This window comes from Chlamydotis macqueenii, chromosome 2 (assembly GCF_036417535.1).
Source record: "Chlamydotis macqueenii isolate bChlMac1 chromosome 2, bChlMac1.mat, whole genome shotgun sequence".
NCBI classification, from domain to species: domain Eukaryota; kingdom Metazoa; phylum Chordata; class Aves; order Otidiformes; family Otididae; genus Chlamydotis; species Chlamydotis macqueenii.
In genome coordinates this window covers 7891889-7917294 of record NC_141557.1, presented here as the reverse complement: position 1 = coordinate 7917294, position 25406 = coordinate 7891889, and the positions used below count along the sequence as shown (strand labels likewise).

General features: G+C 40.3%; 1 protein-coding gene across 3 annotated transcripts in view; it reads right to left on the bottom strand.

The window, feature by feature from the left end:
* The window catches only part of DPP6 (dipeptidyl peptidase like 6), a 508132-nt gene that overhangs the window by 90322 nt on the left and 392404 nt on the right, over positions 1-25406 (bottom strand). For all 3 annotated transcript variants that reach the window (XM_086741833.1, XM_086741830.1, XM_086741831.1), the window contains exon 7: positions 16570-16651. In XM_086741833.1, coding sequence (XP_086597959.1) covers positions 16570-16651 — 82 coding nt within the window. The remainder of the gene's footprint in view (positions 1-16569; positions 16652-25406) is intronic.

The window sequence follows — 25406 nt, the reverse complement described above, 5'->3', positions numbered from 1 at the left end:
ATAAAGCTCAACACTGAGCAGAACCAATGGCATGGAAAATAAACCTGTGCTATGCCAGGAAGATATTTCCATATTGAATACCATGTCTGTTTTCATCATGACACATGCAATGCAGAGGAAAGAGAAGATATTCTTAAAGAAGTAAGAAAAATGGAAACATCCATACATAGACTGAAGAAACTGAAATTGCTAACTCTATAGAATAAACAAGGAAAACATAAATTCTACAAGACAATGGAGAAGAAACAGAAAAAAAAAAAAAGAAAAGAATGTTTTCACTCTCTCATTTATCAAAAAAAAAAAAAAACAACAGGGAAACCAATGAAACCTAGAAGAAAACTGTTTAAATGGAGATAAATTTTTTTTTCCTAATTAAATCAGAATTAGCATGTGGAACTCCTTGACCCTGGATGTAACAGAGGACAGGAACTTCATTCTCTTCCTCTGGATGTTATAACAGATGCTCAAAAGACAAAATAATTAACAAAGATCACTAGAACGTCTGAGGGGACTAAGATAAAGTTGGTTTGGTTTTTTTTTTAAATGCATTCACTTAATCCCTGGGTAATAAAAATCAATGGGGACTTGCTGTTGGCTTTATGAGGCTCAGGATGTCACCTGAAACTTTCAGCATAAGATTTAGTCTCAAGCATCAACACACCACTGACTCACGTGGGCTGGGAAAAAATCTCTGCCTGTTTGTACCTTGTATTAGAACTGATTACTTCAAATCATTTCACATCCTTGTCTGACACAAGTGATAGTGGAGAAAAAATACTAGACTGGTTGGACCACAAGCCTGAGACAGGAGAATTTTAAGTTAAAGATTAAGTACTTATCCAGTAAGATAAATTTATCCAGTTAGGTAAATGTTTAAACTAACAACAAAATAAACTTAATTCACTTAAAGCATACAAGAGCCTTAACAACACTGATGGATTTAAGGAGGATTCATTTAAAGTGCTTTTACAACTGCTTAAGGGCTTCTGAAGTAAAGTTCTCTACCAAACTGACCCAGAGTGGTATTAAGTAATTATGCTGCAGTAATTAAAATATTGGTACTTTTAAATTGCTTATTTTATGAACCATTTCATGAATTTAATAAAAATGATCTCTTTCAGACCACTGCAAAAGTCACAGTGACCAACTATCTTGAGCTGACGAATGCTACACCTCCTTTTACTGTAAAAAAAACTAAATCCACCTTCCTTCCAGCCAAAGAGGTGAGTGAAGTTCCTATTTCTTCACAGACCAAGATAAAATAAATTCATATGCATTATTCTGCATTTTTTTATTGCTTCTATTTATTTTCCAACTGTAGGGTGGCATGCTAGGTTTACATTCTCTTTACCCCATCATTTCTAACATGTATAACTTGTCAATGGAATGAGCGACATCACTCAGATTTAGCATCTCCAAGCATAAAGTCAATGCCTGGATGCTTATTACTTTAAATTATTAGCACACTGTAGAAGTGTGGATGTTTCCTACATATTAGAAGGCGGCCTTCTACACTGCAAGCCCAGCCCACAGGATTTAACTATGAGAGAGCAGTTAACACGGAAACATTGGCCATTTAACATGGACAGTTTGGCCAATAAGAACTGGCCTTCATGTATAGACGGGCATGTCTTGTCTTGACACTGCTTTAAATTCCAAATCAGTCCAAACTTCCTTGGAGGCTGAAAAAAACAGTCACAAAATGACTCAGTGAGCGGGGAAATATAACTACAAATCAACATGCTACGCTCTCCTCATCCAACATAATGTACTTTATTGTTTCTGTTTTTAATGTTAAAGCCTTATTTTCTTTTTTTTCTCCCTGTGTAGAAGTCTGCTTTTCTGCTGGCACACATGTTTACCTGAGTGGTATTCTGCAGAATAAATAAAATAACAGATTCATTTTATAATTCTGTGCATCTCTCAGAAATGCTTATATTTATTTTGCAGAATCAGTAAAAAATATCTGTATAAAGGTAATTATCCATGGACTTCACTGTTGTAGATGCTGAAAATGCCCAGAAAAGACAGTCCCTACCTCAACAGCATACCATTTTAACAGACAGAGAAATACTATTGTCCCCATTCAACACCTGAAAAAATGAGAGATGGACACAAAAGACAAGACTCAGTTGCCCAAACCCCACATTTTAAGCCCCTTCATACATCTAAAACATCTGGCAGGTATGAAACAGGACATATGAGAAACCTCTGCTCTCACAGAGTAGCATCTAGAGGCCACAGACATTTAACACCATTCAGCTGAGGTGCTCTAGGAACCTATGTTTGAGCTGGCAAATCCTGTTTTAAATGTCACACAGGAAGACTGGCAAAACCACGTCAAACTTGGGTAGCTTGAGCTCTATTCCAATGCCTTAACCATAAAATCATCCTTATTTCACATCAGGTTGACCATTATAAGCTTAAGAAGACTGAGAGAAAAGAGCTCCAAAATGTGCACGGTCCTGCCATGAACTGCATCTCTAACTGATCTGTTTATCAATACTTTCTTGAACTCATACTTCCTTTTGCAAAGGCAGACCTACGTCTACTGTAAAATCCCTTTTGCTGAAAAATAAAGAAAAGTAGTTCTTGTATGTATCCTATTCTGTACATCTGTCCTTGTACATTGCCGGTTTACATTGGTAGGATTCAATACTCCCTCATCTTGTGCAGGACTTTCTGTGGCCTTTTGTAGATGGCATGGTCTAATCTGCCTTAGACAGATGCCAAGTAGATTCAGTGGAGGCCTGCAAGTACCAATGAAGACATAAACAAAGATAAAATCTACCTAACTTCAGGGGATTATTCTCCAACAGCTTTTACGGTCTACCAAGTGCTCCCAAGTCCAAATAAAGTCAATCAATGCAGTTCACATAAGTTAGATATCTACTACTTCCACTGAGTACAAACAGCTAACAGCCAAAGTCAGATACCTTCATCCATTCAAGATCTGATCCACTAGGTCTTTGAGGAGAATGGCAGCACAAGCATGCATTCAAATTAGACCATCAGTAGATTAATATGGGAATAAAAAAAAAAAAAAGAAATCACAGAATCATAGAATGGTTTGTGTTGGAAGGGACCTTTAAAGGTCATCCAGGCCAGCACCCTATGCACAGTGAAAACAATTTTGGAGAAAAGACCATCGTCCCTCCCAGCCCTACTGATAAGTCAGTCTCTGGCTTCCTCGTGCACATCCTTCAAAGTCTCTGAAAGCCCTCCCCTCCTGCTGCAGGGCAGCACAGCCCTTAAAGAAAGACTGTAGCATATGTTCAATGACTGTTGCCTTGATGCTGTTGCTCATAGTCCTAACCACATCCAAGTCCTTGAATTCTTCTACCTAAACCTCAATCACATCAAATTTCTTAAGCAACAACCAGCCATTTCACCACACAAGCCCTATGAGAATATATATGGGCAAATTAAGTTAATCATTTGAGGTAAATCCAGACTTCTATAAGGTTAGGCAGTCCTTGAATGATGCAGGACTGCATCACTCTGATATATAAATGGGGATTCAACTGCCTGAAATCGATCTACATGCAATTTAAGGTTCCTACCTACTTTCTATCAATTATCTCTTCAATCAAGAGTGCATGTGAACATTTGTATTGGGTTTACATGCCAAAGTTTTGGTAGCAGTGGGGGAAAGAGGGCTGCAGGGGTGGCTTCTATGAGAAGACACCAGGAGCCATCCTCATGTCAGAGAGCGCGGGTTCCAGATGGCTCACCACTGGTCAAAGCTGAGTCGATCAGCGACGCTTATAGTGCCTCTGTCACAGTATATTTATAAAAGGGTAAAAACACTGTGCAACAGATATGAGAGAGGAGCGAGAATATGCGAGAGGAACAGCCCTGCAGACACCAAGGTCAATGAAGGAGCTGGAGGAGGTGCTCCATGGACCGGAGTAGAGTTTCCCCTGCAGCCCGTGGTGCAGCCCATGGTGTAGCAGGCTGTCCCCCTGCACCCCATGGAGGTCCACAGAGAAGCAGAGATTCACCTGAAGCCCATGAAACCCCACATTGGAGTAGGTGAATGCTCAAAGGAGGCTGTGACCCCATGGGAAGCCCGCACTGGAGCAGGCAGGACCTGTGGACCCATGGGGAGAGGAGCTCACGCTGCAGCAGGTTTGCTGGCAGAAGCTGTGACCCCATGGGGGACCCATGCTGGAGCAGTTCATGAAGAACTTTAGCCTATGGGAAGGACTCATGTTGGAGAAGTTCCTGGAGGACTGTGTCCTGTGGGAGGGACCCCACACTGGAGCTAGGAAAGAATGTGAGGAGGAAGGAGCAGCACAGATGAAGCGATATGAACTGACTGCAACTCCATTTCCCATTCCCCTGCGCTGCTTAGAGGGAAGAAGTGAAGAGGTTGTGAGTGAAGTTGAGCCCAGGAAGAAAGGAGGGCTGCGTGCAAGGGAAAGTGGGTTTAGTTTTGTTTTATTTCTCATTATCCCTGGCAATAAATTAAATTAATTTCCCCAAGTCGAGTCTATTTGGCCCATGACAGTAATTGCTAAGCGATCTCCTTGTCCTTATCTCAACCCATGAGCTTTTCATAGTATTTTCTCCCCAAGTCCCACTGAGTAGGGGAGTGATAGAGGGGCTTGGTGGGCATCTGGTAGCCAGCCAAGTCAACCCACCACAACAGTCCCACAGTTTAATCAAGAACATTTTTTAGACTTTTCAGTGTAAGGTAATTCCTTATTTTTTTTTTAACTTCTATTCATTTTTGGGGGGATGTCAATGATAGGAAAGTTTTGTGCTAAACTGTATATTAACTATATACATATTTATATGGTGTTACACACCACATTGGTCTGAAAGCCTCAGAAAAATACACAGATTTACATTTCCAATATGTCCATGACTCCTTAGTTACATGCTAAGTACCCAGTTGAGGTCCGTAACAGAGTCAGAGCATGTAACTGGAAATGTCAGATCGGAAATGTTTGGAAATGTCAGATCGGAAACACAAATAGTTTTGAGCATGATCAAGCTGGAAATGCACACACAGAAAGGCCTCTCCCTTCTCCCCTCCATTTCTAGTGCTGTCTAATTTCATACAAATATTTTGGAGATAGCCCTTCCCAGGCCAGTTTTGTTTTCTTCACTGCTCTATGAAACCTGGAAGTTGAGGACTATGAAAATTCAAAACTGCAAAGAGAGAAAGACTCCCTGCTATTTTGTCCGAGTTAAAACTTGTCCTTACTACACAAAATTAGCATGCGCATCCTTGTCCATGCAGGATCTTGGAACAGATATGATAATTGTGTTTTCACTTTGGGATATCAAGGAAATCTAATGAGCATTGTACTAGAAAGGTCTTGGTATTTTGCAGTTATCATTCTTACATCAACTGTGGCAAAAAAAAAAAAAAGTGTGATCAATTCAAAACCAGTTGTAAAGCTTGTTGCTGATTGACTACACACACTGCCAATTTCTTCTTTTGAACGTCATAAAATGCAAACTTTGATGTTCAAATAGCTTCCATTAATGCATTGTGTCATTAGCGTTGTTTTTAATGCATATGAGATGATTACACCAACTCTTATCAGTTCTTCAAAAAGGGTAATAAAACCATAAACTGCTCCTCACCAGTGAGCTTACCTAATAAAAGCTAGTATTTTAATTAGGCTTTTCTTGTTGCCATTCAAATATAGCTTGATAGCAGGTGGGAAAAAAGATGTAAGACAAAAAACTTCAAAATGTTTTCATTCTTTCCATCAAATGATTCATGTTAACAACTCAGGAAACAGACAGATAACAATTATGATGGAGGAGTGAGATAAACTTTTTTTCTTTAGAAAACAAAAATGTCATTATGAAATCCAGTGATGAATCAATTAAATTCTTCCACAGGACCAACACATTGCTGAGAAGCACATCTTGATAAATTATTGTCAGAAAAGGCTACAGTTTCAGTTTTTCACACTGGGGTTTATCTTTGCTTTAATTCAAAGTAAGAAGCTAACTCCTTACCAAACCAAAGATTTAGAAGACACAGCAGTTTCTGAAGGTACGCAACAAATAGAGAAGGCTTACTTTAATTCAACTTTTCCCTGTCCAGAGATGAGCAAATGTGGTGTTTAGACCAAAGTGAGGACTATAACAGTTTTAAAATGATTCTGCAGGAAAGCTTTCAGGACAGAGAAACTGAAACCGCCCCAGGGACCACTAAAACCAGAGAATACAGTAGTACAGATTGATGCACATGAGAATCGTGCTAGTCCATAAACACATCAAAACCAGTATTCACGACTTCTTATTAGAGATCGAAGGCTTGTACGCTTCTGATATCAGTAGTGTAAGAGATTAACTGCACGGAAATCAATGCAATGAAAGGAAATGCAATTGATTCTGCAAAGGAAAACTGTTACAGTTACTGTAAAAGACAAATGAAAAATCTGCTGCCTTCAGTATCTTTGATTCACTGGTTGCCTTCAGTGGCTCTGATATATCTAGGAAAGGAAGCGCAGTAATCACTTGTAAATTGTGCAAATCTCTTGATTTTAGACATATATCTTGGAAATTGCTAATATCCCTTGTGAAGTAAACATTAAGAACTTAATTTTGCTTTCATCTCAATGTGATCAACAAAGAGACTAAGAAATCAGAGAGAATGGGAAAGTATTCCTTCATGTCTTCAAAAAAAAGAAATATTTTCTATTTCTATGAACAGTGCCTAGGGCCCATTTAAGAGCTACTGAGAGAGGATGTGGCTCTCCAGATCTGGAGATGACTTCTCTCTGGGGCTGGGGTAGATGATCAGCTTGCCTACAGGAGGTGGGCATGGGTGGAGAAAGTAAAGGAGCAGTGGGAGATGGTCAGAAGACTCTGTAACATCAGAGGCGCCAAAAAGGATGTTGAAAGATCTTCTCTGAGACCCTGCACAAGAGGAGGGGCAAGTAGAGTTTGAGCTGATTGGGCTGGTATATGGAGACCCTTTTGAAAGTGAAGGCTGGAAGCTGGTGACTCCAGGAACCACGAGGAAGGGTCCTGCTCTGCTGACCAATCTGCAGCTACAGACCAGATTCAGTGCCCCAGTTCTGGGAACTGTCCTTCCTGGGGAGGAGAGCTTTAAGTCCAGAACAACGGAGTGGGGAGATGATGGTCCACAGTCAGGCAAGGAGTGGTAGACCAGGCAGGCAAGAAAGGTGAGGTATGGACAAGAGAGACTCTGGTGAACAGAGCTGAAGGAGGCCCACCTCAAACAATGTCCAAAAGTAAGGAGAAGCTGAGCACACAACTCCATGCTTTCATACTTTTCCTTGGAAACCATCACAGCTGGGTGCCTCTCTGTGCCTGTACACTGAAGCAAGCAGTGTGGGGAATAAACAGGAGGAACTAAGGTTTGTGTGCAGCTGTAGAGCTACAATCTCAATAGGATCATGGAGATGTGGTGGGACAGCTCATACGACTGTAGTGCTGTGCTGGATAAATACAGGATCTTTAGAAAGGACAGGCCATGATGCTGAGGAGGGGGAGTTTCCCTTTACCTGAGAGAGCAGCAGAGATGCACGCAGCTCTGCCCGGTAATGCAAATGAGAGTTTATAGGTCAAGATTAGCGGGCAGACCAATGTGGGTGATGTGGGGAGTGTCTGCTATGGACTGACCAGTCAGGAAGCAGTAGATGAGGCTTTCTTCTTATAACTGGAAGAAGCCTCACATTCAAATGTCCTGCTCATCATGGGGGGCCTTAACCATTATCTGCTGGAGAGACAACAACTTGGGAACAAGCAACCCATGAGGTCTGTGGAGGGCATTGATGACAACATCCTGGCACAGGTGAACAAGGAGCTGATGAAAGGAGATGCTCTGCAGGACCTCACACTTCAAAACCAGAAGAAACTGCAGGGGAAGGTGAAAGCTTGGGGCAGCCTCAGCTGTGCACACCATGAGGTGGTGAAGTTCAGGATCATGAGAGGAAAGATAATGGTTAAAAAGCATTAAGCCCTGGACTTCAAGAGAGCAGTCTTCAGCCAGTTTAGGGATTTGCTTGGAAGAATCCCACGGGATACAGTCCTAGATAGAAAAGAGGCCCAGGAAACAGAGGAAGGTAGATATAGATTATATATTAGGAAAAAAATTTTTACACTGAGGGTGGTGGAACACTGGAACAGGTTGCCCAGAGAGGTGGTGGATGCCCCATCCCTGGAAACGTTCAAGGCCAGATTGGACGGGGCCCTGAGCAACCTGATCTGGTTGGAGATGGTTGGCATTACCTTCTCCGAGCTTAAGAACAGTTCATCTGGATGTGTGCGAAACCAAGCAAAGAGAGGCCTGTGTGGATGAGCATGTTGCTCCTAACACAACTGAAACATCACAAGGCAGTACACAAGAGGTAGAGGCAGGGACAGGTGACCTGGGAAGAATATAGAGGCATTGTCTGATTATGTATGGATGGGGTTAGGAAAACCAAAGCTTGTCTGGAGCTGAATTCAGTGAGGGACATGAAGGGCAATAAGAATGTCTTCTACAGGTACATCAGTAGCAAAACAAAGACTAGGGAAAATATGGATCTGCTGTAAGTAATATTACTCAGCAACTAAGCTTGTTATATAAAGCCTATATATTGCAATTTCTTTTTAGGAACAGTTAAGGTTTTTCTAATATTATCTTTCTTACTAAGTCACGTTCATGGTGTGTCTACAGTATTCAGTAAAGTCTGGAGACCTTTTCTCCAAGAAATGTTAAGGCTCCCTTTGGAAAGCAGAAGAGTTTGTAAGACCCTGTGGTTTTTAAGGTCTTCAGAGACAATTCAAAATTGGCAAATTGCTCGAGATAAAGTCCATATAATGGGCTATAGGAGTAATGACTGAATTCTGTGATCTGTAGATACATTCTCAAACTTTTTTCCTTTTAAATTGCACGCAGAAGAGATTCTTTGTTTTGCTTCTCTCAGCTTAAGTCCTTAAGTACATTAATATTCTTCTCAGATTTCTACAAGCTTCTCTACATTTTTGACATTGCCTCATTACAAACGCAGTGTATTTCCATCGGTATTCTGTGAGCAGGCTAGTCCACAGCACGTACGGATTCTAATCACACCTACAATCTGCCAGAGTCCAGCCAAATAAGCAATTATCATTATCCTGGAGATTTAAAAATACATGTTTCAAGAAAAATACGCTGTCCTATTTTCTGTTCTTCAGGGAAGAAAAGAGGGTTTATTTCACCTCAACACAGAGAATCATGTCTGCTTGGATTTCCTTGCCCTGGATTCTAATGGGGTTATTTTAATTTATAGCTGCCTTGTTATATTAAAGAATGTATCAGTAGAAGTACGATTTAGTACTGAACTCTGATTCTGCTTTTAAGTTCTGCTTGATGGATTATCTTGTATTCTGTAACCTAATATCACTGATGGTTATGTAGGGTATCACTATAAATTAGATTATTTAATGTGAGATGATACAGTGTTTAATTTTAAATATTTTATTGTGTTACAGAATGAATATCTGGCTAAGGAGAGCCCACAGATTACTTGTCAGCATAAAGAAACTGGCAGCTAGAGTACAGGGTTCCTCCCAGTACACATCTGACCTTGGACAATGAGTTATTCAGTGTGATATTCCTCATTAATACAATGTTTAGTAATAGAAACCATCAACATCTATTCCAGCAGCTGAAGAGTAGAGCAAATAGAACTGTTCCTGAAGCTTCCTCACGGCTCTGATGAATCGCAGTTTCTGGGAAAGGTGAGACCACCATCACAAACACAGGTGAGCTACTCCACATCCCTTAGATGGCACTGCCCAGCCCTGCTTGCGCCATCCTAACATCGGTCACTTAAACATGCACTCATCAGGGACTGCTGCTATCTAGAGCAGAAAGTAACTCTTCTCATGGCACAAAATAGCAGCTTTCCAAGAATAATGCTTTTCATAGGCATTTATTTGAATGGACATCATCTACCAAACGCGATTTTGTAAGATGCCAGAAATCTTTATGCACAGACCTAAAGTAGATACTTCCAGCTGCTAGATCTCTGAAATTAAAAATGCCCTTAACAAAAGATATATGTTCAATATCCATAAAGCACAATTGAAATTAAAGCAATATCAACATTTTAGATCTCTGTAATAGGAGGGAATTATTTTCAGTGGAACTGACCCTATGCTAGAGTGTTGCACTGTTAGGAATTTTGAACCTCATGCAACTACAGTGGCATAGAACAAAATGTGGTAACATATAAAGGAAGATAATTCAGTATTTCGTCTATGGTGCCACAAGATGGTGAACTGCTCTAAGCTACCAAGTCCATTAATATATATGGTTTTTGTAGGTACAGTATGGGACACAATTGTTCTCAGCAGAGCTCACAACATTGACCATGCCAAAGTTTCCTTCGGTGAATGAGGACTAAACATGTCAAGCCCACAGATGCCAAAGGACATGACAAGGATGTGTAAAAATAAAAATAGGACACTATGGCCACTGTAACCAAAGAGCATAGCATCAAAGGAAAAAAAATAAACACAACACTTTTCCAGTGGAATTCTTGGAATGAAATGAGGGGACAGAGGAAGGGGAATCCTCAACCAGAGTAACCTGTCCAAGAATTCAGTGTATGTGTAATATGTCTTACTGGGGTTTCCTTAAAGAATTCATATTCTGACACTGGAAAAAGGGATGAGGGCGAGACAGTACACCATTATTCTGAAACTCTTGCTTTTCCCAGAATGCAGGAACCGTGCAAAAAGCTGTCTGAATATCCCCCACTATGCTTAAATAAGGCTTATATAGACATTAGGAAGAGGGGGTGGCAGGGGTGGACTTTTCTTCCTTGCAACTAGCAAGATAACCGGGCCAGAATAATTACATACAGCAGACCACAGCTAAATATTGATTCAGATGTCATTGCAAAAAGAAAAGGTGAGAGAACAGCAGCTTGAAAATAATGATGTAAAAATCTATGAAATAATGGTGGAGACAAATAGACCCACAGCAATTATACACAGAGCAGTTCAAAAGCCTTGCTGGATTAAGAACAACACCAGATGATTCAGTACCTCCTGTGAATACGGTCCTCCTCACTTGATATCTGCACAGCCCTTCTGCCTGGAACTAAGCTGGCATGACAGGCACAAATTCAGGCAAGGAAAAACCTGCTAATTAGAGGAGTCACTCCAGTTTAGTTCCAGGTGTCATCACTTAGCTGGCTTTTTTTGCATCTAGATATCCTAGGTGGCAAGACATTCTGCTACAGTGCTAAAAAAAAATTAATAACAACAAATAAGACGGATAGGTTCTGGCCCTGTGCAGCAGGATCTATCATTCAAATGTTCTACATATGAAGGAAATCCAATATTTTTCTTAATTGTATTGCACTTTTTAAACAGCAATATGTACAACAATAAGCTGTTCATCAGCATTAGCATTCACTCTTTCAGGGCACCTGCAAACCCCTAAGATGGTAGGGGCTGAAAGACTCACTTCTTTTTTCCTGGCATTTGCATTTCACTGAAATAAAGATTTCTTAATGCAACTTCTGCACCTGCTGTGACACATAACTTCTACTGCTTTAGAACCAATTATACACTTGATTGCTGCATAATTACAAGAATAAGTTAGTTCCTGCTCCAAAAGAATTGACACTGGAAAAGGTTTATTGACTACGAATGCAGGAGAAACCCATTTTGGCCATTCTGTGGGGTTGCAGTAAGTGCAAGGGCACACAAAACCTCCAGCAACTGTAATCCTCCTCCTGAATGTTTCTGGCACTTTAAAGAAACAGTGGAAACAATAAAAGACTGACTGGCCAGGAGAGCCTCGAAAAAATGTTTCTCTTTACCGAAGAATAAATGCTACGATGTATGAGAGAGATTTTTTAAAATTATAACTGCTGCCTCTAAAACTGTGCAGAACAGCTTCCCCAAGCATCTGATGTGTCACTGTTATCATTAGTATCTGTCAGGGCTGTAACAGATTCTGATTATAAAAAAAAAAAAAAAGGAAAACAGCAGCACAGCATAAGTTGTTCTGCTTCTGAAATTGGAGTTTAACAATTCCTGTGAACTGTATTTTAGTGCTGTCAATGCAGGCAAATATTCACTGCCTGCAAGTGAATTTGCAAGTCCTACTGCTTGCTCCTTCCTTTTGACAACAGGGCCCACGTATATACCCAGCTTGTCCTTAAAGCAAATATTTTGAACCTCAATGTGCTCTTTTTGATATAATTTAGATAAAAGACTCCTGAAAACTTCAGGATTTTTGGATTCTTTGAGCACTTCAGCTAGAGGTATGCACTAGACAGTCTCTCTCCTGAAGCACTCCCTGACTTCAGCCATGCTGCCAAGCAAACCAGCAAAGGAAATCTTTTCACATTGTACTTCTTTTTTTTTTTTTTTTTTATAAATAGGGAGGTCCAAGCCTGTCAGCCACACAAGTTTTAAGAAAACTGAGTTCAAGGTCACAGTAACTATTAACTTTTGCATAGATATTATTGGGCCAAATGCACCACAGAAAACTGACGTGAGCCCTCTGCACGTGGGCAGAAGCTCACTCTAAAAGATGTAATGTGATGAAACTGGTAAAATATTCCAATAACATCAACTAACAGAAGCTTTTTTTCTTGTAGCAGAACTGAAACTCCAAAAGCAGGTAGCTGTTGAGTCATAAATGGGAAGATCAGAAATAGAGAGGAAATCTGACGTGTGAAGATTTTTACAGAGATAAGCACACACAGAACAGGACAAAGGTACAGCCTAACACTTTATTGCAGTCCTATCATGCCACCATCATCCTCATATTGCTAGAAAGTATCACACAAACTGCTTGAGGATAATACAGCCTATTCACTGAAAACCACCAAGCACCATGCTGAATGCCAGTGGGCTGATGCCATTGAACACTAAGGGGGACTTTGGGCTGTCGGGTGCACCATGGAAAGGATGGATTTTTTTTCATCGACATTTCGCATAGCCATTTACACCCACAAGAAGTTAATATATTACATTGCTATTCCAATTTAACAGTGTTGTTCACTCATTCTACAAAGGCGTAAGTGATGGCTCATGTCATAGAACAAATGAGAGGAACGAGTCCTTTAACATCAGTCACATTTAGGAAATGTGTTCCCTCTTGCACTGAATTCAGTGGCTCCCTTTCTAGTGGCTCTCTTTCTATCGACTCAGTAGCTCATACTGCTAAGGGCCCAAATCTTCCAGCAGCTTGGGAAGACTTAATTTGTTAAGACGTTGGCTGAGATTTGAGAAAGGCTGAGCATTTTACTGAGGTGTCAGAAGTGAGAGCTTGTTTTGCATTCTGATCTTCTGACACAGGTTTTCTTAGATCCAATATCTGCCATTATTTATACAGCTCTGTTGGAACGTGTGGCATTCTGCAGGCTAGTAAGAAGTCAAGAACCATGCTCTGAGGAGTTCATCATCTAAAAGTTGGCATATAATTTAATGAGTAAGGACAAAAGAAAACAAGTTAAACAGAAAATTGCTCCTGGGAAAGTTCCACTGTTTATTTTTAATCACAAAGAATGCAGATCATTCAGGCTGCTTCTGTTTCAGATTTGTTTCTTTTTTGAATGATTAGACAGGCAAGAGAGAAAGAGGTCAGATACAGCAACCAAAAGTTCCCCTAGGAAGGACGAAACAGAAGCTACAAAGGGAATAGAAACAGAAGCTACAAAGGGAATAAAAAATGGTGAGACCAAACCCTCTAACTCTCCTGCCCTGCTTCTCCCTTGTGCTGTCAAAGAAGAACAAATCAGGAGATTTCAAGGGGAAAGCTTTCTATTTCCTGAAAACTGAGTTATCTTCAAGGTGACGCAAAACCCAACCACCCTTTGCTTCCACCTTTCCTGGGAGATGCAGCACAAAGTCGGGTTGCAGGCTGTTCACAGAGCGGGGCTGCTGTGAGCAGCACAGGAGCTGGCGCATGCTTAGGTACCTCAGTGCACTTGTAGGACCACCCTCAAATACTCTTATGTGTGTTTGGCCCTGGAACCACCTAGAACCAGGGGAGCTAACACATAGTTCCCAACACGTTACTCCTTTCCATCCCACTTGACATTTTTTACCTTCTTCTCCTGCAACACAACCCAGCCTACACATTCACACAATCAAGTTTAAATAGACTTTAATTTTTCTCTCTCTTTGCACTTGATGCTGTCTCCACAGAAGGAGATACAAATTTCACCGTCAATTATATTCTGAGTAACTCAATTAGTCTTGAAATACAGAACAGTGAGCATTGTGTATTTTCTTTATCTCATTTATAATGCTTGTACATTTTTTTTTTAAAGCTTCTTTTTTGTCTGGCAATTCTCTGCTAATCACTAGCGATAAATAGATTATATTGATGCACGTAGAAGCCTGCTTACTTTATAAGCTACAGCTATAATTTTATTTTAAGGTAAATGACTTGCAAGGAAAAGAGCAAAAAGGCTCATATTTTAGATGAATGCAAGATAACACTTAAAATACCAGAAAGGTTCTCCTCACCTACCCTGATTGCAAGTGCAATAACAGGGAATACGACTGAATTATGGACCAACAGATTTATATATTTGGAAGCCAAAAAAAAAAAAAAGAAAAGAAAAAAAACCATACAGAACAAATCCTCTGTTGCAAGATATTTTCAAGATTCATAAGGAATTCAATAGTAACAGGAATATTTGATATTACCTTACAAAAATCTGCTGTGTTCCCCACAGAAGCGACATATACTAAACCTGATGTCTTAGGGAATTCTTAGGGAATTAAGTTTTCAATGTATATTTCTTAATAAAAATTGATGGAAAGTGGTATGAATTATTTCAGCATTAAAGGATAAAGCTGGGAGTAAAGACTTTTATTCTCATGGACTGTATATACTGTCCTGTTGCACACAATTTGTCCATTTTGACATGAATATTTTTCCTTTCTGTATAGTTACATTACTTTGGCAGAGAAGGCAATGGAGGAAGTCAATTGGTCACCTTGATTTTGGTACAAAAAACATTAAATCTTCTTTCTAAGTTGGAATTTAAGTACACATACTTAGCTTGGTAAAACAAACATGAATGTGAGTCAATAACGTACTGTGACTCACAGTGCTGAAGGCACTCAAGTTCACAGCAAAACTATATTAAAGAAAGGAAATGGAGAAAATCTTGTGAAATGGAGAAAATCACTAATGCAGCTCAATATTAGCTTTCAATTAGCAGATGTAGCTTCTGCTATACATTGTGAAGCTCAGTTTGTTAGACTTGAAATAGAAAGAGCTATTAATAAAAAATTGCTGGCCTGTTTTTGATTTCTTTACCATGCCTAGTTTTAAACTTAATGTGTTATGAGCTGATTGTACATTATCATCAGTTGTCCACAAGCCTGATGACAGGATCACATTGGTCTTCACCAATGAATATAAAAGAAAGAGTTTGGTCATGATCAGACATGATCACGGGCAACAGACTGTTGGGCAAGAGACTAAGGAATTTGAAATGGCAAATGTTAGAGGATGAAAGTGGGGCATGTACATGTGTGCAGTGAAAAAAAATGAGCTCCTCATAAGTCATTTTGCATAGAGGTAAAGGCTGCTGCATCTTCACTCCTATCAGACTGGAGATCAATGACTCAAACTTGATTTTCTTGATGTAGCAGAGGAGAGACTTTCCTGTTCCCGTATCTGTTATGTTTACTCCAACATGATTTACAGACTGGCAATTATAATGTCTCCTATTGCTGTTTTTTAAATCACAAAATTTGAGCACAATCTTATTAAGGACACAGACAAAAAATCCTCCAGAGGACTGGCGACAGGAGGCATACACCAGATTTTCTCAGATAACAAGCTTTTAAAGCTCATTTCTTGGTACAGAAATTACATATCAAAAAAAGAAGTTGCCAATTTTTCTTTTGTAGTTACAGTAGAGAGTGCTTGAAAAATGCAAAACCTTAATATTGTATTTGCACCAGGAAACAAAGCCAGGGGATCCGGCTAGGAAATATGTGCTCTAAAAAAATGGGCGAATCCAATACGGTTGAGGGACCAAACACTGGAGATTTCAGGATTGTTACAATATGAAAGGCTCCATGAAACATAATGAATCCCTGACAAGTGGTGTTTTTTTAAAGGCAGGTCTGAAAACTTCCAGAATACACTTACTTTTGTCTATTTTGCAAACCACTACAGGGCAAATTCAGGGCAACTCTGTTCTAGAGAGATCCATTCTCCAAACAGGCTGCTAATAATAAAATATCCCTGGTGCCAAGTTTGCAAGTCTGAAGATGCCCTTGTGAAGCAACGATACGCTAACTAAATAATACTGTCTATTATGTCTGTAATCTGTCCTGTGTCCAACATTGGGAGAAGCAGGTGCATCCTCTCAAAGAGCTTCCCTAAAGTGCTCTTTCTCTGTATTTTTAGACATAATTACTTTGCAGTATATGTATATATTTGGGAATTTTATAAATAAATTACATGATAAAACAAGCCCCATAAAGATGCTAGAAGCTACTATACAGGTTTCAAGAAACTAGTCAATAATGAATTAATCTTTCTTTACTTCCAAACAACAGCAGCATGGTCTTTAAATTCACTTGCACACTTGTTCTTTCTCTTACCAGCTGTTGCCCTTTTGGACCCCAACCAGCATACTGAAGCTTTGCATTGCTGACCTCAGGGGGATACAAATTCTGGGGATCCCTGCAAAAAGAGAAAAATAAGATTTCAGCTTCAGAAATGTTCTTATTTAAGCTACTGCACATCTGCTTTGGAAATCCATGACCTTGTAAGGTGTCTTTCAGCTGGAATCATCTAATATTTAGTGCCAGATTTCAGCAGATTATTTTACTGTAAGTTAAGCACTATACCACTAGCAAGTGTTGGCAAGTATTTAACTGACAATTTCTTTTTCTTATTAATATGAAGTTAAACACATTTGTTCCACTGCTGACTTGCCTAAGCCTTAAGAATTAGTCAAGGGATGGCAAACAAAGTAATTGTATTTATCAACACTGATGATGTTGACAAAGGATAAACAATAATTATATTTTGAATCATACTGCCACAAGAAAAACATTATTTCATCTTCTTCACCCTGTGGCTTTTCTGCCTAATAATTGTCCTTTGAACACGATGCCACAAAATTTTAGCAACTGTATAACAATTGACATGCAGCCTGGCTTCAAAGGGAAAAGCTCCTACATCAAAAATCTCATTTTTAAAGAAAATAAAATCAAAATGCTTTCCTTGTTCTTTCATCCATTACCTTCATTTTGTAGCACAACATCAGTGAGAGACAGCAAATGCAATATAGAAAAAGGAGGCTTTTTTGGTAAATGTCAGAGCAGCATAATGTCATTTTGTCACAGCAGACAGCATTGCCTTGACTGTATTTATACTCAGTACAAATAGTTACATTGCATATTCTGAAGTCACATTGCTACAACTCTGTATATAGTAATATTCTACACTAATAAAGCCTGTATGTAGGATGCCTCATTAGCAGATCCCAAACTGCTTTAAAAAGTAACTGTATTATCATCACTGGTCTACAGATAGGAATAACAAGGTAATTTGAGGCTAACATCACCCAAAAAGATCCAAAGCCTGCCTAGCCTTTGAGACAAAGGTCTTCTCTTCTTGTACAGGGTTTATTGCTTCGTTAAAGGCAATGTTTTCCAGACCATATTTTCAAAACAGAACAAAACTGAAACACAATAATTAGACACTAAAGTGAATTCTCTTTATTGCGTGCTTTGTGACCAGTGCTGTACCACAGTTACATTCTCTCTTTGCTCTCTCAGGCAAGAACTCCCTTGGCTCCACATTCCCACTGCACTGAGGGAATCCAAAGCCCAAAGACAGCAGCAAGAGGAGGGTTTAGAAACTGATTTTGTGCAGTCTTTCCAACGGGAAAAAAAACCCTAGCTTTTCCTGTGAACTCCTGTTCAAAGGCCACCTAGAATCAGGGCAGTCCTTAGAGAAAGACACCGATGCCTACAGTTTGCCCCCTCCCCAACCTCTGCAGGTGGAACAGCAACTTGTGCTGTTCTGCTAGGTGTGTATCAGTGGTTTAAACCATAACCCATAATGTCTGCAAGGCCCTTGGGAAGAGGTCCGTTGAGCTGATTAAACATAAAAGTGCTCAAGAGGACAGGTTTGATGCAGATGGGATCCATTAGGAATGGGGGGGAAAGAGTAATTTGTAGTGGCACGGACCCTTCAATTCTGAGTGTACTGCAGGGTGTCCAGATAGCTTTTGGCTCTATAGACAAAGTGTCATCCACGATTGCTAATTGTAAAATTATATCTTTTCTTCTCATGGTTTTTAACCAGAAGGTGTCTTTGTGGGTAGCCTAAAGTCATTTTCACAAGGTATGGATAAGAGAACACATAACTCTCACACTGAAATCCTAGTAACAACAGCCACAAAGTTGTTGTTCCATTCCCACTCCAGTAAGAAGAATAGCCACACAAATTCTTCTGGATCTTTTCAAGCCTGTATGCATTAGCTACTTAAGTTTCAAGTCAGCTATTCCTGTTAAGACTCAGTCTCTTTGGTTAGCTATTTTGATTACCTTAATAAAGAGTAACCTCTGAGTGCAGGAGGAAGAGAGAAAAACAGTGAATCAAATAAAAATCTCCTACGGGAGAAAAAAAAAAGTGCTTCACTATTTGTCAAACAAACTATCATCTAGTCTATCTAGTTGTTGGTTTTTTTTACCCCTGGAGAGAAGAGGAGCACGATATGACAAATAGAGGGGGAAATGTGCAAGGTCCTCCACATGAGTTGGGGCAATCCCAAGCACAAATACAGGCTGGGTGGAGAATGGACAGAAAGCAGCACTGAAGAGAAAGACTTGAGTGGATGAGAAGCTCAGCATGAGCCAGCAATGTGTGCTTGCAGCCCAGAAAGCCAACCGCATCCTGGGCTGCATCAAAAGGAGCATGACCAGCAGGTCAAGAGAGGTGATTCTGCCCCTCTACTCTGCTCTGGTGAGACCCCACCTGCACTACTGCATCCAGCTCTGGAGCCCCCAACATAAGAAGCACATGGATCTGTTGGAGCGAGTCCAGAGGAGGCCACGAAGACGATCAGAGGGCCGAAGCACCTCTCCTCTGAGGACAGGCTGAGAGAGATGGGGTTGTCTAGCCTGGAGAAGAGAAGGCTCTGGGGGGACCTTAGAGCAGCCTTCCATTATTTAAAGGGGGCCTATGAGAAAGCTGGAGAGAGACTTATGACAAGCTCACATAGGGATAGGACAAGAGGTAATGGCTTTAAACTGGAAGGAACAAACTCTTCACTATGTGGGTGGTGAGGCACTGGAACAGGTTGCCCAGGATGCTCTGTCCCTCGAAGTGTTCAAGGCCACGTTGAACGGGACTTTGAGCGACCTGGTCTAGTGGAAGGTGTCCCTGTCAATGGCAAAAGGGTTGGAATAAGATAATCTTTAAGGTCCCTTCCAACTCAATCTATTCTATGATTCTAAAATATCATCCCTAAATAAACAGATTATACAAATGGTAAGAATTCAAACCTTCAGATAACACAGGTGGAGCTAAGGGACAGACAGGCATTCCAATTACAGCCAATAGTTCAGACCAGAGCCAAGACAAGTCCTGTCAATTCTGCTCACCCTCATCTTTTAGATGAGGAAAACTCTAACACAATGAGAAATGCTGCATAAGCCAGGTTTGGTAGCTGATAAGGCAGAAGGAAAAGCACTCCATTCGATCTACCAGCAAAGAGCTCTGCTGCAGACAAAAAACCAAAATGATCTTCCTTTCTCTGGTACGACTGAGGAAAACCAGAGTGGTATCTCCCGAGTTGCCTCTTAAGATGTTCAGAATGGCTGGCAAAGTTATTTTCATAGCAAAATCTTGCTTGTTTGCCTTGAAACATTTTGATAAATATGTAGACAGAAAGGCTAACTGATGGAACTGTGTATTGTCTGAGGTGCCTGATTTACAGACCTAGGTACCATAAACTGCCTCTATATTCAATATTCAGTATGTAACAGCATGCATGTACAGGTTGTGATGTAGATCACTGAAGGTAGGCAGTAGCCAGGCATCCATCATCATGCTGAGTTATTCTTTTTTACCATAGGCTACGAAAGCAGTCTAAGATCCCAGTTTCCCCCCACAAACACTCCTGAGAGATGAACATTTTCCTCCTGGTAGATTTTGGTTTGTTCCTCATGTTTTCTGAAAATAATCTTCTTCCCTAAAGTAGCAACATTCACTCTCTCACCTGCAGGAAACTTCAGTGTCATGTGTAAGGGGACTGGAAAGACATCCCTCCTTTCCAAGTCTGATCTAGCAAGCTTCAGAGAAACTGCAGGAAAGATCTGGTGATGGCCTGTCTTAGCAGTGGCCAGGGGAGACCAGGCTGTCTGCAAGCCTGAAGGTGGCATGAAAATGGGGTTCACCTACTTGTGAACCCTACCATGAAAGACCAGATTCCCACACTCATACTTGGGCTACGGTGGGTTCATGGTCTGCAGTAGAATACACATGGACTTCCTCCCTGGAAGCCCCAAGCAACCCCTTTACAAACCCATTGTATCACCTACAGAGACAGGAGTAGGAGTTGTGTACACAGCTGTTCCAGATGGGGTGGCCACAACCCTCAGTTGCTTTCTGCAGGAAAGCTCTTAGTGATCCTTGAACTGAAAAAAAACATTTGGAGAGCAACTATCAAAGACATTTCTGATTAACTCATGTTGTTTTGGGCCTTTATCTCTCCTTGGTAAAATAGCCCTTAAGGGAGTCAGACCAAATGCACACCTATATCCAGGAGCACTCCCCCATTTTCCAAGTTCTGCACAAATGGGGTATCATGCCGGTCAGCTCCTTCTGGGAGGTATCTTATTGCTGATAAGCTATAGTCCTCCATAGCTACACCTTGCTTCGCCTCCAAAACAGCCTGCTTAAAGCTCCTCTGTATTTTTTCTTAAATCAATCAATATTACGGGTCATCTCAGACTCTCCAAAGAGCCAGTTCTCCTCACAGAGCTTCATAAGTAGGGTTTGTTTGGATCTGAGCCTTCCCCTTGTGAGCTCATTTGTGCAGGATGCTGGCTTGGAAATGGGCTATTCTGAAGGTGGCCTGTATATCTCCTGTTATTGAAGAACCAGGTTCACTGCCTCCTCACACTATTTTCACCATTTCCTCACAGAAAAGAACCTTAATCTTCATTTCCAGTCAAATAAATGGCAAGGCCTTATTAAAGGGTTATTATTTCTTTAATCACTTAAAATGATTGATTTTAAAACCCGGGAAAGGAGGGAATAATAATGTTGTTTTAGGCCAAGCAGAAGATGGAGCAGATGCTGTATAAACTCTTCCACATTAAGATAACATTGTCTAGACCAGAGCCTGTTAAATTGCTGCAGACACGGGTATGATTTCAGCACAATGTTCAAAAAATGTTACTGAAGTAGTAAATTGTGAAATTTACTCATGTAGATGAAGCTTTCTGCCAAAAATCACCCCTCAAAATTTCTAAATAAGGAAAATTTCTGACTACAACTATTGTGCTGTCTGCCAAATCATTTTTGCTTGTAATTTAGCTCAGAACATATATGTAAAATAAAACAAACTAATCAGTCATACCAGGTTGTCTACTTTTGACCTTACAAAATACAGTGATTAATGAGGAACTAGTTTTAAAGAGATTGTATTTTTTTTTCTGACATTTTTACATCTATTTGTTCCTCCTGCTGACATTTTTTCCTATTCTAAAGAAGACCAATTTCCTTCAGAGACCTCATAGCACTGAGTCTGCCGGAGCACAAACACGACAAACTGTTCTACATTAAGTTCTTCAAAAGCAACTTAAAAAACAATGGAAATTTTTCATGGTAATTGAGGGAGAGCCTCCTTTTACTTCAAGAAAAAATACTTCACAATGCCTGACTGAAAAAGTTTGAAACTGAAAAAAGCAGTCAAAGTCTGGGCATGGTATAGGCTGTTCTTCTAGGGTCTGTTTTATTAACTTTTAATTTTAATTTTAAATACAGAACAATAGGATTTGTATGAAAATTATTTGCACATGCTGCCAATATGAGCAAAAATGCAACAATTTGCACCAAAGGCTGCTCCGACATGTCTGTTCTCTAACCAAATAACTAAAACTATATGAGCTGGACTGAGTTCTTAAGAAAAACTTTGAACTCCCTTGCTTAACTATGCCATAATTTTGGAAAATATAGAAAGTATATTAAGATTTCAGTAGTATATGCAAACAAGATGACAAAATAAATAAAGTTAAAAGAAAGAATTGGGGAAGGCAGAAATATCCCCTCTTGTTATTTTCATCAAGCCAGCAGTGAATGTTTTGAAAGACAACAGCCCTAAGCACATCAACTCACAGTGCTATAAGCCTTTTTTGTGTCTAAGTATAAAAAACTATCTATCTATCTAAACTATGTGTCTCAGCAACAGAACTTGGTGTCTTCACATCTATTTCTAATAACATAAAATCAAACGATGTCTTAGACAGATGTCTTCTTCCTTAGAAAGAAGGAAAGAAAATATATAAACCACCACAGAGACAAGAAATCTGGAAGGTTTATAAAGAAGTAGAAGCTTCATAATATGTAAGAGTTTTTGATGCATGATGAGAAAAAAAGTGCACTGGAGAAAATCTGCAAAAAGAAAAAAGCATGTAAAACATTTGTGTTCATAAATGTAAAAAAAAACATTAATAAGGTCTTGGAGGAAGAGGGAAAGACTTCCAAGATGCAGGAATGCCATTTCTTTAGAAGCAAAAATGCATTCTTAAACAATTAAATGACTTGTTTACTTCAGTATTCACCAAGGAGAAGAGGAGACAGGTGCCATTAAGAAAATTGCTTCCCAGGAGGTGCACAGCCCTGCAGAGACTCACAGTGAGATAGAATAAAATATAACACAATTGAGAATCAAAGACTTGCCAGAACAGATAATCAAGAAATCAGACTGTCAGAAGTTGCAACTAAAAGAATTCTCCTGGAATTCTAATAAAAGTGCTTAAATAGATGAGGAAGGCTTTTCCATTCTAGGCTCATCTGCTATTAAACGTTTAATGCACATACACATACATACATATATTTTCCTTGCAACACTTTTCAGTTGTCATAGTTTAGCTCCGCTCGGGACCAAGCTAAGCAGTCTCTCATTCACTCTGCCCACTGTCCGAGGGAATGAGGGAGAGATAACATAACAAAAAGGCTCGAGGTTTGAGACAAGGACAGCAAGATATCATTCAAGTTACTGTTATGGGCAAAACGGACTCAACTTGGGAAAAACTATTTCAATTATTATTAAAACCAAAGCAGGATAATGAGAAAGAGAACAAAGTCACTTTCCCCAACTCCTCCCTCCTCCCAGGCTTAACTTCATTTCAGTTATCTCTATCTCCTTCCCCCCTGAGAGACACAGAGGGGAAGAGGGAATGGGGGTTACGGTCAGTTCATCACATGTTGCTTTCTGTTGCTCCTTCCTCCTTGGGGGAAGGAACTCCTCACATTCCTCCCCTGCTCCAGCGTGGGGTCCCACCCCTACGCCACAGTCCTTCATGAAACTGCTCCGGCGTGGGTCATCTCTTCCATGGGGTGCAGTCCCTCCAGAACAGCTGTCCCAGCGGGCCCTCCACAGGCCACAGCCGCCTTCAGGCATCCACCTCCCCCAGTGTGGGGTCCTTCACAGGCTGCAGGTGGATCTCTGCTCCTCCATGGACCTCCATGGGCTGCAGGGGGACAACCTGCTCCACCATGGTCATCACCACAGGCTGCAGGGGAATCTTGGCCAGGAGCCACATTACTCCTCCCCTTCCTTTTTCACTGACCTTGGCATCTGCAGCTGTTCCTCTCACAAGAAATTATTCACAGTCAGCTCAGGCAGATGCCTCTCAGATTCTCTTCACATCTTCTCACTTCACTTCTCTCAGCTGGGCCGAATCAGGCCCAGACAGCCACCCCATCCACAAGGCTCACGCCTCCCCCTCTTTACCCTCACTTCTGCTTCTTCATTCCTTTCTTTTCTTCTTTTTTTTTTTTTTTGATTTTTTCCCCTTCTTAAATAAGTTATCACACAGGTGTTATCACTGCACATTCCATTACCAGCTGGCTCAGCCCTGGCCAGCAGTGGGTCTGCCCTACACCCAGCCAGGTCCATTGGAAAAAGGGGAAACGTCTATCAGTTTCTCACAGAGGCTGCCACTGTAGCCCTCCACTGCTACAGAAAACTACCACATCCGTGAACAAAAGTAGGAGAAGGTAATTAATCCAATTTGAACTTACTAATTTCAACTACAGATCAGATCATTTAGCTATTCTTAAAAACAACCGAGCTCACCAACCATTTTGTCCAAGATGAATGGATTCTATGGATTTAGAGCATAAAAGACAAAAAATAAGGGAATCTAAAACATTTGTCCCCAATTTGGCAATCCAGTCAGATTCAAGCCAACAACATAAGCTCAGAAGTCTTTTCGATTATAGTCTGCCTGTGTCTGTAAAGCACCCATCAATGAAATATTTGGTACTGGGCCTGCAAAATCTTGCACAATACTAATACCACTTTAAAATCAATCACTTATGACAAAAAGAGCCACCAACTTCCACTGGCAATTATGTAAAGTGATGGCACAGGCTTGCCTTCCTAGTAAAGGTCTATAAAAACTGATTTTAAAATGTGTTGGAGACTGGTACGTGGTGAGGAGTCATGGTAATGCAGACTGGAGGACTGCAAGCCATTGATCAAAATCTCTAGGTTTCCCTGAATAAGCAAACAGTGGAAATCATTCTCAGATACTGGTAACATAACTTTTAAAATGATGACATTATCATGTTTCTCATGTGACCCCTCTAAATCATAAATGACAGAGTGAATTTTTACTGCATTTTTTAAAAGAACTTTTGTTCCTGGAGTAATATTTCGTCCCCTAAAGAGACAATGAGAGGTGATAGCATTCAGGTGATAAACACAACCACTTAAAAGTAATTTTCTTGTACTCTTGATGTTTCATAGCAAGATCTGGTCTCGGAGCTACTCAAGTCATGAGGTAAGGCACTGTATTTATCAGGATTTCAAGTCTATTTATCTACAACAGAGGCATGGAGAAACAAAAATCTAAATATTTGAATGCTATCAAGAAGGCTTGTCAGAATTACAGCTATCCAAAATATAGGCTAAAAAATACAGTGAAAAATACAGGCAAAAATTACAGAGAAACAACCCAGTAAGCACCGAGATGTTTAAGAATGAACTGGGAAGATCTCAGCAATAAGGAGCCTGGGATGAACATACATGGTTCTTCAGAGCGACTCTGCTAGCCTCCAGGAAAGGATGTTTGTGACGAAACCTTAGCATTTTCCATCCAACTGACCTTGTCTGACTTCCAAACCCTAATAAAAATATAGCACCATGATGTGATACCTGCAGAGAGCAATATGGGATTATTAGTAC